The sequence below is a fragment of the Lissotriton vulgaris genome, chromosome 5 (assembly GCF_964263255.1).
Source record: "Lissotriton vulgaris chromosome 5, aLisVul1.2, whole genome shotgun sequence".
NCBI classification, from domain to species: Eukaryota; Metazoa; Chordata; class Amphibia; order Caudata; family Salamandridae; genus Lissotriton; species Lissotriton vulgaris.
In genome coordinates, this window is record NC_141693.1 from 793,789,777 (window position 1) to 793,807,858 (window position 18,082).

Consider the following 18,082-nt stretch of genomic DNA (forward strand, 5'->3'; position numbering starts at 1 on the left):
TCAGGAGGAATATTCTATTCCCCTCATCTGAGAAGTGCACTCCATCTCCTCTGTAGATGTCTTGCATGTTGTAACGCAAGTTATTATTGTATAATGAACCCATTCCATAGTCTCTCATGTAAGCAGAAACAGATTTATTTACATGTTTCCGTGCTTTCTCAAATTGTGGACCAAATTGGTTGGACCAGTTCCATTTCTGTCTTTGGCATATATTGGAATATACCAAGGCAGTGTGGGGAAAAAGTATCATCAATTGATGAAAGGTGTCCTTTAATAGCATTTCCAGACCTACCCCAGTTAATGTGCCTAGATCGTTTCCACCACAGTGCACAATTATAAGGTCAGGTTCTGGCAGATGCAAAAAGGTTTTCACCAATGGTATCAATTGGTGACATTTTAATCCTCTGTGGCCAATCCACTTGATTTCCACATTTGATAAATCAAGGTTATGAAAATTTCTGCTAGCTGCATACCTTTGAGCCCAGTGGATGTAGCTATGTCCAATAACCCAAACAGAGTACATGATGTGAGAAGGTTCTGGTCCAGTCAGATGAAGTGTGGGAATGAAATGGCAGTTGGAACAGTAGGAGTTCACAAAAAAATAATTGTGGAGTTTCTGTGCTCTTGAATCACTAGCAATGATTGGTGGATTCAGATAGTTGAAAACTGAAAGTTAGGGTGTATGGTTATGTTGTGTGAAAGAAGCAATTTGAATGGTTTAAAAAAAATCACCAAAAGCAAAAATACCCTGTATAGGCTGCTGTATTCACAGGTCAAACATCCTTGCTGAGTTAATTTGCAACATTGTAAGATAAACTTTTGAACCTTAGAGTTCAGTTAGGAGGGAGTTGCTATGGTAACAGATAGAAAGGTTTGAGAGGGGGATGGGTGTTGGTTTGAAAATAGTGAGGGAAGAGTTTTCATTGGTTGAATTAAGGCATATGTGTACAAAGATAGAGATTTTCTATGCCAGTCTTGGTTTCAGTGTATTGAGAGCACACCTTTTCCTCTGCTAAAGAAAAATTGGTGTGTGTGTCTGACACTGTTTTCAATCTCCAAAAGCATTTCTAAAGGTAAGTAATGATTCATTTAATTTAGATAGAGATTTATTTTCTCTATGGAGAATATTTGGAAGCAGATAGTTATGTTTTAGAAGTGAAATTGTATGTTAGTATATAAGTCCTGCGCAGTGTTTTTTACATGTTATTTAAAAATCGATTTTGGGTGCAAATGAATGGTATTTTTATTTGGCCTTTCTTATGATTGCCATGTGCAGTTGATGCATGACTTTAAACATGGGTAATAAGTGATGCACTGGTGGCGCCAGGCTTTTATAAATGAGGCCCTGATTTTGTTTGATGAGATTGAGTGGTTTTAGTTAGGTTCTGTGCAGTGTTTCTTACATGTTATTGAAAAATCGATTTTTGGGTGCAATTGATTGGTATATGTATTTGGCCCTTATTTATGAATGCCATGTGCAGCTGATGCATGACTTTAAACATGGGTAATAAGTGACGCACTGGTGGCGCAAGGCTTTCATAAATAAGGCCCTGACTTTGTTTGATGATATTGAGTGGTTGTACTTAGGTTCTGTGCAGTGTTCCTTACATGTTATTTAAAAATCGATTTTTGGGTGCAATTGATTGGTATATGTATTTGGCCCTTATTTATGAATGCCATGTGCAGCTGATGCATGACTTTAAACATGGGTAATAAGTGACGCACTGGTGGCGCAAGGCTTTCATAAATAAGGCCCTGACTTTGTTTGATGATATTGATTGGTTGTACATAGGTTCTGCGCCGTGTTCCTTACATGTTATTGAAAAATCGATTTTTGGGTGCAATTGATTAGTATATGTATTTTGCCCTAATTTATGATTGCCATGTGCAACTGATGCATGACTTTAAACATGGGTAATAAGTGACGCACTGGTGGCGCAAGGCTTTCATAAATAAGGCCTGACTTTGTTTGATGATATTGAGTGGTTGTACTTAGGTTCTGTGCAGTGTTCCTTACATGTTATTCAAAAATCGATTTTTGGGTGCAATTGATTGGTATATGTATTTGGTCCTTATTTATGATTGCCATGTGCAGCTGATGCATGACTTTAAACATGGGTAATAAGTGACGCACTGGTGGCGCAAGGCTTTCATAAATAAGGCCCTGACTTTGTTTGATGATATTGATTGGTTGTACTTAGGTTCTGCGCCGTGTTCCTTACATGTTATTGAAAAATCGATTTTTGGGTGCAATTGATTAGTATATGTATTTTGCCCTAATTTATGATTGCCATGTGCAACTGATGCATGACTTTAAACATGGGTAATAAGTGACGCACTGGTGGCGCAAGGCTTTCATAAATAAGGCCTGACTTTGTTTGATGATATTGAGTGGTTGTACTTAGGTTCTGTGCAGTGTTCCTTACATGTTATTCAAAAATCGATTTTTGGGTGCAATTGATTGGTATATGTATTTGGCCCTTATTTATGATTGCCATGTGCAGCTGATGCATGACTTTAAACATGGGTAATAAGTGACGCACTGGTGGTGCAAGGCTTTCATAAATAAGGCTCTGACTTTGTTTGATGATATTGATTGGTTGTACATAGGTTCTGCACAGTGCTTCTTACATGTTAAACAAAAATCGATTTTTGGGTGCAATTGATTGGTATATGTATTTGGCCCTTATTTATGAATGCCATGTGCAGCTGATGCATGACTTTAAACATGGGTAATAAGTGACGCACTGGTGGCGCAAGGCTTTCATAAATAAGGCCCTGACTTTGTTTGATGATATTGATTGGTTGTACTTAGGTTCTGCGCAGTGTTTCTTACATGTTATTGAAAAATCGATTTTTGGGTGCAATTGATTAGTATATGTATTTTGCCCTAATTTATGATTGCCATGTGCAACTGATGCATGACTTTAAACATGGGTAATAAGTGACGCACTGGTGGCGCAAGGCTTTCATAAATAAGGCCCTGACTTTGTTTGATGATATTGATTGGTTGTACTTAGGTTCTGTGCAGTGTTCCTTACATGTTATTCAAAAATCGATTTTTGGGTGCAATTGATTGGTATATGTATTTTGCCCTAATTTATGATTGCCATGTGCAGCTGATGCATGACTTTAAACATGGGTAATAAGTGACGCACTGGTGGCGCAAGGCTTTCATAAATAAGGCCTGACTTTGTTTGATGATATTGAGTGGTTGTACTTAGGTTCTGTGCAGTGTTCCTTACATGTTATTCAAAAATCGATTTTTGGGTGCAATTGATTGGTATATGTATTTGGCCCTTATTTATGAATGCCATGTGCAGCTGATGCATGACTTTAAACATGGGTAATAAGTGACGCACTGGTGGCGCAAGGCTTTCATAAATAAGACCCTGACTTTGTTTGATGATATTGAGTGGTTGTACTTAGGTTCTGTGCAGAGTTCCTTACATGTTATTCAAAATTCGATTTTTGGGTGCAATTGATTGGTATATGTATTTGGCCCTTATTTATGAATGCCATGTGCAGCTGATGCATGACTTTAAACATGGGTAATAAGTGACGCACTGGTGGCGCAAGGCTTTCATAAATAAGGCCCTGACTTTGTTTGATGATATTGATTGGTTGTACATAGGTTCTGCGCCGTGTTCCTTACATGTTATTGAAAAATCGATTTTTGGGTGCAATTGATTAGTATATGTATTTTGCCCTAATTTATGATTGCCATGTGCAACTGATGCATGACTTTAAACATGGGTAATAAGTGATGCACTGGTGGCGCAAGGCTTTCATAAATAAGGCCTGACTTTGTTTGATGATATTGAGTGGTTGTACTTAGGTTCTGTGCAGTGTTCCTTACATGTTATTCAAAAATCGATTTTTGGGTGCAATTGATTGGTATATGTATTTGGCCCTTATTTATGATTGCCATGTGCAGCTGATGCATGACTTTAAACATGGGTAATAAGTGACGCACTGGTGGCGCAAGGCTTTCATAAATAAGGCCCTGACTTTGTTTGATGATATTGATTGGTTGTACTTAGGTTCTGCGCCGTGTTCCTTACATGTTATTGAAAAATCGATTTTTGGGTGCAATTGATTAGTATATGTATTTTGCCCTAATTTATGATTGCCATGTGCAACTGATGCATGACTTTAAACATGGGTAATAAGTGACGCACTGGTGGCGCAAGGCTTTCATAAATAAGGCCTGACTTTGTTTGATGATATTGAGTAGTTGTACTTAGGTTCTGTGCAGTGTTCCTTACATGTTATTCAAAAATCGATTTTTGGGTGCAATTGATTGGTATATGTATTTGGCCCTTATTTATGATTGCCATGTGCAGCTGATGCATGACTTTAAACATGGGTAATAAGTGACGCACTGGTGGTGCAAGGCTTTCATAAATAAGGCTCTGACTTTGTTTGATGATATTGATTGGTTGTACATAGGTTCTGCACAGTGCTTCTTACATGTTAAACAAAATTCGATTTTTGGGTGCAATTGATTGGTATATGTATTTGGTCCTTATTTATGATTGCCATGTGCAGCTGATGCATGACTTTAAACATGGGTAATAAGTGACGCACTGGTGGCGCAAGGCTTTCATAAATAAGGCTCTGACTTTGTTTGATGATATTGATTGGTTGTACATAGGTTCTGCACAGTGCTTCTTACATGTTATTGAAAAATCGATTTTTGGGTGCAATTGATTGGTATATGTATTTGGCCCTTATTTATGAATGCCATGTGCAGCTGATGCATGACTTTAAACATGGGTAATAAGTGACGCACTGGTGGCGCAAGGCTTTCATAAATAAGGCCCTGACTTTGTTTGATGATATTGATTGGTTGTACTTAGGTTCTGCGCCGTGTTTCTTACATGTTATTGTAAAATTGATTTTTGGGTGCAATTGATTAGTATATGTATTTTGCCCTAATTTATGATTGCCATGTGCAACTGATGCATGACTTTAAACATGGGTAATAAGTGACGCACTGGTGGCGCAAGGCTTTCATAAATAAGGCCTGACTTTGTTTGATGATATTGAGTGGTTGTACTTAGGTTCTGTGCAGTGTTCCTTACATGTTATTCAAAAATCGATTTTGGGGTGCAATTGATTGGTATATGTATTTGGCACTTATTTATGATTGCCATGTGCAGCTGATGCATGACTTTAAACATGGGTAATAAGTGACGCACTGGTGGCGCAAGGCTTTCATAAATAAGGCTCTGACTTTGTTTGATGATATTGATTGGTTGTACATAGGTTCTGCACAGTGTTTCTTACATGTTATTCAAAAATCGATTTTTGGGTGCAATTGATTGGTATATGTATTTGGCCCTTATTTATGATTGCCATGTGCAGCTGATGCATGACTTTAAACATGGGTAATAAGTGACGCACTGGTGGCGCAAGGCTTTCATAAATAAGGCCCTGACTTTGTTTGATGATATTGATTGGTTGTACATAGGTTCTGCGCAGTGTTTCTTACATGTTATTCAAAAATCGATTTTTGGGTGCAATTGATTGGTATATGTATTTGGCCCTTATTTATGATTGCCATGTGCAGCCGATGCTTGACTTTAAACATGGGTAATAAGTGACGCACTGGTGGCGCAAGGCCTTTAAAAATAAAGCCATGAGTTGCTATTGTATAAACTTAAATATGTTGCAATTTATTGTTTATATTGTTTGCTTTTTAACATTACTTTGTTGTTTGCTAATAGTGGTCTTTCATGTGTTTTTTTAACAGAACAACAGATTCAAATCAACTTCTGAAAAGCAAGCAAAAATGCCTTCAAGGCAAAGAAATATCAAAAATACCATACGGAAAAGGAGAACATCAACAACAGAGTTTATGGAATCCTCTTCAACAACTACTTCAAAAAACACCAGAAAAGCTTCTGGTAAGCCAATTAAGTCTTTTCTTCGTAACATATGTCGTAGGAAAAAAAATGAAATTGCTAATGTGAATATACAGAAAAAGTCAACAAATCTAAAAAGGAAAGAGAAGCCCACAAAAAATGTTTCCATTGGACCAGGAGAGAAGAGAATGGTTAGCAATAGAAGAGTAAATGTTTTTAGGGACATTCGTAGGCGAATGTTTCGCAATAGGGTAGTTTTAAATTTGCTAAAAAATGAAAAGAAAATTAAACTAAAAGCTGCTTTTTACAAGAAAAAGAAAAGTGTAGAAAAGATTGTTGATCAGGCTTTTGAAGTTAAGAAAAAATTATTTATTTTAATAATCAATAGAATTAGGATACTTAATAAGGCAATGGATGTTTTCAAATCGAACAGTAGATGGAAAAGAATTATTAATCGGAGTAATTTTTGTGAAGTATTTTCTGGTGAATGGATGCATAGTTCAAGTTCTGAGCCTTTTTTTAATGAGGAGAGTTACTTTCAGGAAAATGATTTGGTGCATGCGGTTGACACCAGTGGTCGTGCCTATGAGGTGAAAGATAGTTGTGTGATGGAAAAAGAGAAACTTGTACCTAGAGATGCAGAAGAGGTGTTAGCTGATGAAGTTTTAGGGAGACGTACTAAGGGTCCAGTGTACACATGGAAATGCAGTAGTATTTGTAGTGTGCGACAGGAATCAATTGATTTGCTTCGAAATTTCTTACGTACATATAGTAAAAAAAGTCTCAAACAAAAAATGAAGATCCTGCAAGAGTTAGATCCTTGCAGAGTGAGAGAAAGCACAGGTTTGCAAGGGCATTCACTAGCATGTCTTTCTAGAAAAGTTTGTCGGAGTGTTTTTCATCATTTTAGGATGTTAGCAGTGCATCATAATAACGTAAGGAAATTAGTGAGGAAGTTGTATTATGCAAAAAGTCCTGCACTTAAGCTTAAACAGTTAAATAGTGCTCTTTTGCATGGATCTGAAGTGGATGTGAAGACTATTTGTGAAGAAATTGAGTTTTGTTATTTTGGGAACAAAGAGGACAGTGTAGAAATAGATATAGTAATGGATGGTAATGCAGAAGATAATGGACAAATTTCAAGTATTGAAAAGTTTGATGAGGAAATTATCAAGTTTAAGGTGAAATCAAGTGAGAGGCCTAATGTAACTTGTGTGTGTTGTCGACGGACTCATTATAAAATTCAGACTAGGTTAGTTGATTTATATGCAAAAAGTGAATTGGAAAATAATAGTGAATGGGAGGATTTTGTAAGTTATTTGTTGGTGGAGAATTCTTTTGATTTGAGTTTGGATCAGCGTATTTGCACTTATTGTTTGAAAAAATTAAATGAAAATAGAATGCCTGCAAGAGCAGTTTATAATAATCTTCAGTTGATAGATATTCCTTCTGAATTGATGGATCTAAATACTTATGAATCTATTTTGATTCAATGTGTCCATCCTTTTCAGGCTATTGTACGCATGGAGCCTAAGACAGGGAAATTGCCTCCATCAGATTTACTGAGAGGATTAAAGGGAAGAGTTGTTTATTTGCCTCTAGATGTAAAGAAAAATATTAATACAATTGGTGTAGAAAGAGCAGAAGAAGATCCTTTAGTTATTCTAGTTAATGGGGTTCCAACAAAGAGTAAGAAAATTTGGCAAGATTTAGTGGATGTTAAAAAAGTCAAGAAGGCAACGTTGTATTTAGTTAAAAACAATGAGTACTACAAACATGTAAGTGTTGGAGTTGAGGAAACAGCTACAGAAGAAGATAGTGATTCTTCAGTTGGTCAAATTGAAAAAGTTGATGTGTCTAGAACTGAAGAAATATATGAACATTATACTGTTCATCCTTTGCATTCCAAAGAAGTAATGGGAAATGCAATTGACTTGTTTCAAATGAAGGCAGCAAAAGGAAGTCCCATTAGTGTATGGGAAGAAAGTTTGGAAGCTCGTTGTTTTCCACAATTATTTCCAACAGGTTGTGGTGGACGATATGATGATCGACCAGTTCAAATTCCTGCAGCTGAATACCGGACTCTAAGATTATATGCAGAAGATCCAAGGTTTCGTCAATGCATTCCATATTTATTTCATCTACTGTTTGAAAGTGATTTGTCTGGGCTTTCTTATGCAGTTAATCATATATTAAAAAGTGGACCTCATTTGCAAAATGTATGTGCAAGGGACTTTATGGAGAAAGTTAATCTGCAAGACAGTATTTTGGAATCTCAGCTAATCAATCTCATGGCATGTCAACGTGGAACCAATGAGTATTGGTTTCGTCGTCATGGAGAATTGAAATGTATGCTAAGAAACTTAGGAACTCCTACATGGTTCCTCACTCTTAGCTGTGCTGAGTATGCATGGGACGATTTACTTCAATTTCTACGAGAGGCAAATGAAAACATACCAAATATAGAATTGAAAACACCAGGAGAACTGTGTTCTTTAGATCCAGTGAATGTTTGCAGATATTTTAATCATAGATTTGAAGCTATGATGTCTTTTATTACCAACAAAAAAAATCCTCCCCTTGGAGAGGTTTTGGATTTCTTTTGGAGGAAGGAATATCAAGCGAGAGGTGCTCCTCATATACATATGTTGTTGTGGATTAAAGATGCACCCAAATTTGGAACAGATTCAGATGAAACAGTGATGAGTTTCATTGAAGAGTATTCAACATGTGCTGTTCCAAAATCTACTGAAGAAAACAATTTAAGGCAACAAGTTTTACGTTTTCAATCTCATCGTTGTGGAAAGTACTGTCGTCGAAAATTTAAAAACAAGGAAAAGTACTACACGAAATGTCGTTTTGCATTTCCTCGACCAGTGATTTCTAAGGGAAGAGTAAATAATTTGATGTCATCTCTACGACATACTGTGACGAGAAAATCTCCCAAAAACACATATAATTTGAAAAGAAATGAAGAATCTAAGTACATCAACGATTACAACCCAGTGATTTTGTCCATGTGGAATGCTAACATGGATATTCAGTTCGTTGCTGACAACTCTATTGCTGTGGCTCGATATGTGACATCTTACATCACCAAAAAAGAAAAGACAGAACTGAAGGAAATGTGGGAGGACATTTCACATGAAAAGAGTCTAAGCAAGAAATTATACAGTTTCAGTCTGAAGATGTTGTCGCATCGAGAAATTGGAGCATATGAATGTTCTGATCGGTTATCATCAGCAAGTCTCTATGCCAAATCAAGAACAATCATTTGGGTGAGTCTTGGTCTTGCTGCCACACGAAACCGAGTTTTGAAATCTGTACAAGAAATTGAATATTTGGCGGAAAAAGAACCAAACAGTACAGATATTTTGAAGACAAATATGTTGGATACATACTATCCAAATAGAAGTACTCACCTTGAGAACACATGTTTGTATGAAGTTCTTCAAAACTACAGTTATAAGAGGAACATCACAGAAGATATCAATAATGGAAAATATGCACTCATTGGCTATGAAGGATGTCTAGTGAAGCAGAAAAAAGGCCATTTGATTAATCATCGAAAATTGAGTTGTGAAGTTCCAGACAAAAGAGAATTTTACTACTTAGCTCTTTTGCAACTCTTTAAGCCATGGCGTACAGAAGAGGAACTACTTGGAGATTTTCTCTGTTATGAAGACTCTTTTAATGCAACTAAGGATACCATAGAATGTCCTATTTTTCTAAATTATCTGCAAATGTTGAATGAAGAAATGGAGCAAGAAACCACAATTGCTGAAGAGATAGCTAAAAACAGTTCTCAAGATAGTCAGAGTTCTACTTCATTGAGCCAGGATCCACTAGGAGGACCAATTATCCAAAATGAAGCTGCCACTGCCATGGATGAGGTGGAAAGAGCTATGGAACAAGCTCAAGAGGATGGAGTTAACTTAGAAGATTTGGTAACGCAACTAAACATTGAGCAGAAAAAGATATATGATGAAGTCACAGAGCAGATTGAACATGGATTCAGACATGAGAAAAAAGAGTGCTCATGTATATTATTTGACCCTGTCCGACTGTATGTAAGTGGAGAAGCGGGGACAGGAAAAAGTTTTCTAATTAAAGCCGTTGCAAGTTATCTGCAGAAAAGGACTGATTCACCACTGTCTTGTGTTGTAACTGCTCCAACTGGTCTGGCAGCACATAACATTAAAGGGATTACTCTACATCGTTTATTGATGCTGCCAGTTGAACATGATAATAAATTGCATTACAACAAGCTATCTGGAGATGCGTGTTCTGAAGTTTCAAGAGTCTTGAAGAAAATGAAACTTCTTATCATAGATGAAGTAAGCATGGTCTCAAATCTAATGCTTGCTTTTGTGCATTTGAGAATGCAAGAAATTCTTAAAACAGACTATGATGTGTTATTTGGAGGAAAACACATTATTGTTTTTGGAGATCTATTGCAGTTGACTCCAGTAAAAGGACAACCAGTGTTTAAAATGCTCACGCATGAAGATACCAGGAAGTCCCTTGGAAGCATTGGAAATGTTAATATATGGCTAAATTTTAAATATGCTGAACTGCTTCAAAATATGCGACAGGCCAAGGATGAAGATTATAAAAATATTCTACAAGATGTAAGAATTGGAAAAATGACTGAGAAAGGGAAAAAAGCTTTGCATAGTCGATTAATTTCAAATTTGTATCCAAATGACAACATTCTTCCAGAGAATATTTTTAAAAAAATGACTGAGAAGAAATCTGGGATATGTTTGATGCCAACTCTGCAAGAATGTTCCATCTTCAACCAAAAAATGTTAGACTTAGAAAATGAAGAGATTGTGAAACTAGAAGCAATAGATAAAATAGAGCATATGGGTGCAACAATTGTTTTGTCAGAAAATTTGAAAATTAAATTGCATTCATTGGAGAAAAGTATTTCAAAAACAGCTGGTTTTGAAAAGACTCTGAATGTGTGTTTAAATTGTCGTATCATTTTGAGAAGGAATTTAAATGTTGAAAGCGGTCTGGTAAATGGAGCAATGGGTTATGTTGTTGATTTTGTGAATTACAGAAATAGAGATGGAATTGAATTTTTAAAAATAAAATTTGATGGCATTGAACAAGTACAACAAATAAGTCGTTGTTCTGCTAGATTTTTACTTGTAAAAGACTTATATGTTCGCCGAAAACAGTTTCCTGTTTGTTTGGCGTATGCAGTGACAATTCATAAATCTCAAGGTTTAAGTGTAGATAGTGCATTGGTGAACATTGGAAGATCTGTGTTTAAAGAGGGTATGGCATATGTGGCATTATCTCGAGTCAGAACTTTATCAGGATTGTATTTGATTGCGTGTGATGAGACAAAGATTTCTGCAGATCTAGATTGTGTTAAAGAATACAATAGGTTAAGAAGAGAGTATGCTCCACATTTGCCTCAATATCCTCTGTTTGAAAAACGTGTGGTAGGCCGAAAAAGAAGAAATGAGGATAATTGTAGTGAGGTAGTTGCAAAAAGACAAAAAGTAGAGAAAACTGTAATTGAAAACAGGAAGAAAAAGAATTGTGGAGAAAATGTTGTTGGATTTCAGTTTGAAAACAGTTCTGGTGTCAACTGCTATGCTAATGTAGTGGTTAATGTTGTTTTTTTTCTTAAAAGTTTACAAGAACAGATTGTTGAAAATCGGGATCAAAGATTGTGTGGTTTATTGAATTCTGTGTTTCAGAAATGTAGCAGTGTTACAGCACAAATAGAAAGTGTAACAGAAATTCGAAATATTTTAGATTTGTGTTCTGGTCAAGATAAATTTTCACAGAACATTCAGCAGGATTGTCAGGAATTTTTAATGTATATGTTTGGTGTTTTGGAAGATGAAGGTGTAGATGTAGATAATCTTTTCAGTCTTTCTTATCAATGGCAGCATGACTGCCACAATTGTAGTTTATCAAGTACTACTACAATAGACACTGAAAGATTTATATATTTGACTTTACCAGACTGTAAATCAGTGTCTTTTAAAAATCTAGTTAAAGCAGCAGATCATAATATGGTGTGTACCCAATGTAACTGTACAATGCTGTCCACATTATTTATACAAAGGTATGGGCAGTATATCATTTTAGTTTTCCAACGATGTAGACCTGATGGAACTAAATTGACAACTTCTATCAAAAATTTTGTGGCTTCTCAGTTATCAATTTCTGGAAGGACCTTTACAACTGAAGCTATTATTTATCATGATGGACCTTCGACCACCTCAGGACATTATACATGCTACTTAAAATCTGAAAATGGATGGAGTTACTGCAATGATTCTCATTTAACTTATAAACAACGTTTGCCTTATGACTCTACAAATTCTTATCTAGTGTTTTTAAAACCAAAGTTTTAGTAAAGGGAATTGGCCTTTGAGGACGGGAATAGTTAATAAAAGTTAGTTAGTTAGTTAGTTAATCTAATATTTGAAATTATTTATCTCATGTAGATACTTTAAGTGGATCTCAAAGTAAAAAATACTGATATATCTGACACAAATTGGCCGTGAGGAAAATGTAAGATATGATGTTGTTAGATCTTTTTTCATAGGAAGTTGATGAAATCGAAGTTATAGAGCACAGGAGACTTTTTTCACCAAAAGGATCTTCACTATCTGCAATCTCATGTAGATACTTTAAGTGGATCTCAAAGTAAAAAATACCGATATATCTGACACAAATTGGCCGTGAGGATTGTGTATGGTATGATGTTTTTAGATCTTTTTTCATAGGAAGTCGATGAAATGGAACTTATAAGGAACAGCAGACTTTTTTTCTACCAAAAGGACCTTCACTATCTTCTACTTGGCCTCATGGAAAAGTAAGTGAATCAAAGATTAGTGTACATATATGAGATGTATGTTTGAATGGGTTTTTTTAAACACAATCTTTTAGATTGTGTTTTTTTTTCCCCGCTGTTATATGATGAAGACTTTGAACTCACTAATTTAAGTGGAATTCAATATATTCTGAGAACAGCAAAAATAAATAATGTAACATATTGTAGAAGTTATTGTGTTGTTTGCTTTATGTAATTTATATTGTGTTCACATTATTATGCACTCATTTTCTTCTTCACCCTTATTTACCTCTCTTTACTAATTTACACTCTTTTTTCATTGCTGTTTCTTTACTGTACTTCATTCACAACTTCTTAATGTAATAAGAACTATCTGCATTTCCTCAGTTCCTTCCACCACTTTTTATCTTTTTTATATTCTCTTAGTACCACTGCTTTAGTTTCCTAACCCTCTTTCTCTTTCTCCATTTTTTTTTCTTTCACACTCATTGTACTGTAGTTCAGTTAGTTCTTCCTTTTGTCTTTCTGTGTACTTACTCTCTCACTCCTGTTTTATCCATCGTTCTATACTAACTTCATTCCTTTCATCCCTTCACTCTGTGACTTCACTTCACTCACTCTCAATCATCTTCTATTCCTCTATTTTATTTATAGTTTATCAATCTGACTTCTCTCTTTTTCAATCATTTTTCTTTTAGTTTCTTATCTTTACTCATTTTGTTTTGATATTTTACATTCTTTTAGTATCTTTTTTACCTTTAGGAATTTGATCTCCAACTATTTCTTTTTCCTTTTTTTTTCTTTCTACATTACTTTCTTTCTGTTTTTGTATCCTTTACTATTGCTTCATTTCTAAGTAAACTTTTGTAGATTTTTAAACCTCATGAACTATTTCTTCTATTTTAATATACATTTTTATGTAATTATAACATGTTTTTTCCTTTATCTTTCACAGATACAAATTTGCATAGATTATATGGTAAGTGTGTTTGTAAAATGTTTTTTGTTATCACCTTTTGTTTTATTTTCACTATTTTTCTGTCACCCTACCGCACACCTATTTCCTTACTTTGCTTCCCTCACTTATTCTTTTGTTGCATGTTTACTTCCGACCACATTCAATTTCTTTCAGTACTTCTGCCTATGCACACTCCTTCACTTACCTTTTTTACTGGTTCACTTAGTCCCTTTGTGACAGTCCTTCTTTTACTCTCTCTCTTCTTTCTGTCTATTACTCCCCATGTGTTACCCTTATTCACTTACATGTACCCTCTTTCACCCCTCTTTACTTATATTCACTGATATTTACTTTCCCTCAATCACTGCTATTCTTTTCCTCTGATTCCGTCACTACCTGACATTCCCATACTTAACTGTCCTTCTTTTTACTTTCAACATCCATTTACATTCTCCCTTAACCTCTGCTTTAGTCTTCTTCCTATTTCTTCTTTCTTTTGCTCCATTACTCATTTTTCTTTTCTCAGTTACTTCCTTTTACAGTTTTTATCTGTCTTACTATCTATTACACAGTCCCTCCTTCATTTTTTTTTCTTTTTTTTTGTTAGTGCGCTGACGGTACGCGCACCAGTGCGCGCACCGAAAGCGCACCAAAGTGAAATATAAAAAAAAAATATTTTAAATTAAAAATATTATCGCAATATACATTATAGTGTTCATTTTTACAAAAACATACTTTAGCAATTCACTAAAAAACACATAGGTATGAGTATGAATAAAAAGTTAGGAATTAGCATTAAAAAAACCTATGAAATTCACTGAAAAAACCATAGGTTTCACACCAGTTATAGTTAGGAATTAGCATTTAAAAAACCTATGAAATTCACTGAAAAAACCATAGGTTTCACACCAGTTATAGTTAGGAATTGGCATTTAAAAAACCTATTAAATTCACTGAAAAAACCATAGGTTTCACACCAGTTATAGTTAGCTAGAAATTTTACTGATATAAAACCATTGAAATTCCCACGTTATAGTTAGTCGGACTCACTATAACTTGCGCGTGCAATGCACTGCTGATGACGTCACATATTACATCACTCATGACATGGTCAGTGACATCACTCATGACATCACTGATGACACCATCCTTGTGACACAGTGACAGACCTCCTCTCAGTGTAAAGTAACCCTTGAGACACATATTCAAAAATAGAAACTGAAATTTTTAAAAAATGGACATACCTATATCAGTTACAACAAGCAATTCTGTACTTCCACTATCTATATACTCATCCACTCATTCACCAACAGTTCTATATAGTCACTCATACATATACTCACTCATCATATGAAGAGATACACCTATACATTCTGTTACACACCGACATTCATCCAAAAGTTATTCACACACATATTCACACGTGCAAATAAACTATTGAACAACCATTTATTTGAAAATAGAGTTATACACACACTTCCACCTTACTTCTATTGAAAATTACACATATTTATTCTCTTAAACAATCACTTATAGAAACACATACTTATTTAAACAGGAAATCTTACAATCTCTTACTCTCACATATACTCAGTTATATACATCAATATTCATATATACTAGATTAAAACATATGTAGTTACTGATAAAGACACTAGTGAGACAGTCATTCACTCACTAACAAACACATATAGACACTCATCCACCCATACAGTCCTGTACATATGCTGTCTTCAAAACACATACAAACAAAGAGTCAGTCACTCATGCATCTATGTGCTAAGTAATACCTCCACCAAACCATATAGACACTCATACTAATACTAATAAAAATATCAAATAACCCATATACATACGCATGTAGCTACTTATCAACACATGTAGCCACTTATACACAAAGTGAAACACTAATATATGTATTTAAATATTTAAACATAACTCACTAATATTTATTTTTCAGAAAGACACATATTCACTGGATGGTGTCATCAGTGATGTCATGAGTGATGTCACTGACCATGTCATGAGTGATGTAATATGTGACGTCATCAGCAGTGCATTGCACGCGCAAGTTATAGTGAGTCCGACTAACTATAACGTGGGAATTTCAATGGTTTTATATCAGTAAAATTTCTAGCTAACTATAACTGGTGTGAAACCTATGGTTTTTTCAGTGAATTTAATAGGTTTTTTAAATGCCAATTCCTAACTATAACTGGTGTGAAACCTATGGTTTTTTCAGTGAATATATATATATATATATATAAAATATACACGAAGACTCAAAGACCCTGCCACTTTCCATCTCAAGGCAAAACAACTTGGAGCGGTAGTGCGCCGAAGCTGGGGGGGGGCCTCAGAGCCTGTCCCCATGTCTGAGAGCCCCCCTTGGCACTTTTGCCAGTATTGACGCAGCAACTGTTTGGAGCCTTCGGGCCTGGTGGCTCACAGAGTTTTTTTTTTGTTTTGAAAAAGACCTTTATTAACAGCAAAGCCATTGTCGTCACATAAGCACTTACAGACATACATTGCACGGTATCTACACATCACAAGAACATTGTAGCCAAATGGTGTACACAGCCATTTTAGCCGCCATCCCGGGAGCCCGGCGGCGAGGCGAATTGGCGCTAGACCAGTATAACCAACAGTGATACCACCTTGTAGGCAGTGTAAGGTGCAGCATGACAGCAGGCCATCCCCTGACGAAAACTTGTTAGCAAGGTCTTATGTGGGGGAAATGGTCAAAGAAAACTACCTAAACTCCCATCCCAACTCCCCCCTCCCTCCCGTGAGTGTGCCTGCGGAAGTTCTATGTACTCCGGATCATGGATAACGCTTGGTGTGACTGCTGAGTGCCCCATCCTAGCCCCAACCCCATTATGTCAGTCCCTTCCGAAATCCATCCAATGCAACCCCCAATGATACCCTGAACTGTAAGTCAACCCTGTCGCACCCCACCTCCCCCACCTCTCCACACCCCGAGGGGAGAGTCCCGTGGTTGCCCGACCCCCTACTCCGATACTTGGCCCTGAAGGTCCACCACCTCTGAAGTTTCTGAACCACCTTCCTCTCCTTTCTGCAAATATTCCTGATAGAGGCCCCAAAAGTTTTTCGGTCTGCTCCTAGGCGGGAGTAAGTCACTGTACAGCTCGGTTTGAGTACTGCAGTACTGTAAATCCCCTGCCCACCTCTTCTTGGTGGGGAGAGGCCCTCTCATCCAACAAGCCGCCACCACTCTCCTGGCTATCAGCAGCGCCATATCGGCCAACCGACGTAAAGATGGGGGGAGTGGCTTAGAGTAGCCTAGTAGTGCCAGTGCTGGAGTGCGAGGCAGTGCCTCTCCCAATATCCGATCGAGCTCAGTGAAGACTTCCCCCCAAAAAGCTTGTACCCCAGGGCAGAGCCATGCCATGTGAAAAAAGTCGGCAATCGGCGTTCGGCAACGCTCACATTCCGCCGAAGGCCGGAGGCCATATCGGTGCAACCGTTCAGGAGTGTAATACACCCGCTGTAGGAACTTGAAATGCACCAACCTGTGCCTGATTTTATGTGTACTGGAACAGCAGTATCGCCACGTGTTGTCGTCGATGGGCGACTGCAGATCTTCCTGCCATGCTGCTCTAGCGTTAGAGTGTAGTAGGCGCTGATGCGCCACTCCCAGCTTGTTGACATGCGAGATTAATTTAGCAGGTGTTTTAGTTTTAATGATATAGGTCAGTTCAGAGACCTCCTCCGGCTCCTCCATAGCCGAACCCAGGGCCTCCCGGAACGCAGAACGCAGCCCGTGGAACTGGAATTTCTGGAGTAATGAGGGGCCCGATGCCGTGGGGGTAAGCTGATCCCAGGTTTTAAAGTGCCTTCTGTAAACAGATCCTCCATCTTCGCAATTCCGAGAGAGCGAAGGGCCTCAATGACGCCCTTCTCTCCTAGGGGGTCCAGCCAGAGCGCCCACTCCATCGGCATCAGTGGGGAGTACAACATAGTACAGCCGCGGGCACGCGCCAAGGCATGCCATGCGTGGTTAGTCGCCTTAAGGGAATCCATTCGTCCAACAGAGCAATCTACCGGGAGGCAGATCGTGGCAGGCAAGGGGAGCGGGTCTGCAAACAGTTTTTCTAGGATCAAATGCGGCGTGCGTGCATCACCGTGGACCCATGAGTGCAGATGAGCAGCTTGCGCGACTCGGTAGTAGCGTTCCAAGTCCGGGGCACCCACACCCCCCAACTCGCAGGGGAGAATAAGCGTCGCCCACTGTATCCTGGGTTGCTTGCCACCCCAGGCCAGTCGGATTAGGACTTGTGTGAGCTGTATAAAAAAGGCCTTCGATAGCACCACCGGGATATTTGTGAAAAGGAACACAAACCGGGGCAGCACAATCATTTTCATGATGGCGATCCTACCTAGGAGGGATAACAGGAGTTTACT

At 37.3% G+C, this 18,082-nt stretch overlaps 1 protein-coding gene across 1 annotated transcript; it reads left to right on the top strand.

The window, feature by feature from the left end:
* Nucleotides 1-968: 968 nt before the first annotated feature.
* LOC147711591 (uncharacterized) lies at nucleotides 969-17,571 on the top strand. The gene is made up of 3 exons (XM_086919510.1): nucleotides 969-1,073; nucleotides 5,759-9,398; nucleotides 17,528-17,571. The coding sequence occupies exons 2-3, from the start codon at nucleotides 5,798-5,800 to the stop codon at nucleotides 17,569-17,571; spliced, it is 3,645 nt and encodes a 1,214-aa protein (XP_086775636.1). The 5' UTR covers nucleotides 969-1,073; nucleotides 5,759-5,797.
* Nucleotides 17,572-18,082: the final 511 nt, after the last annotated feature.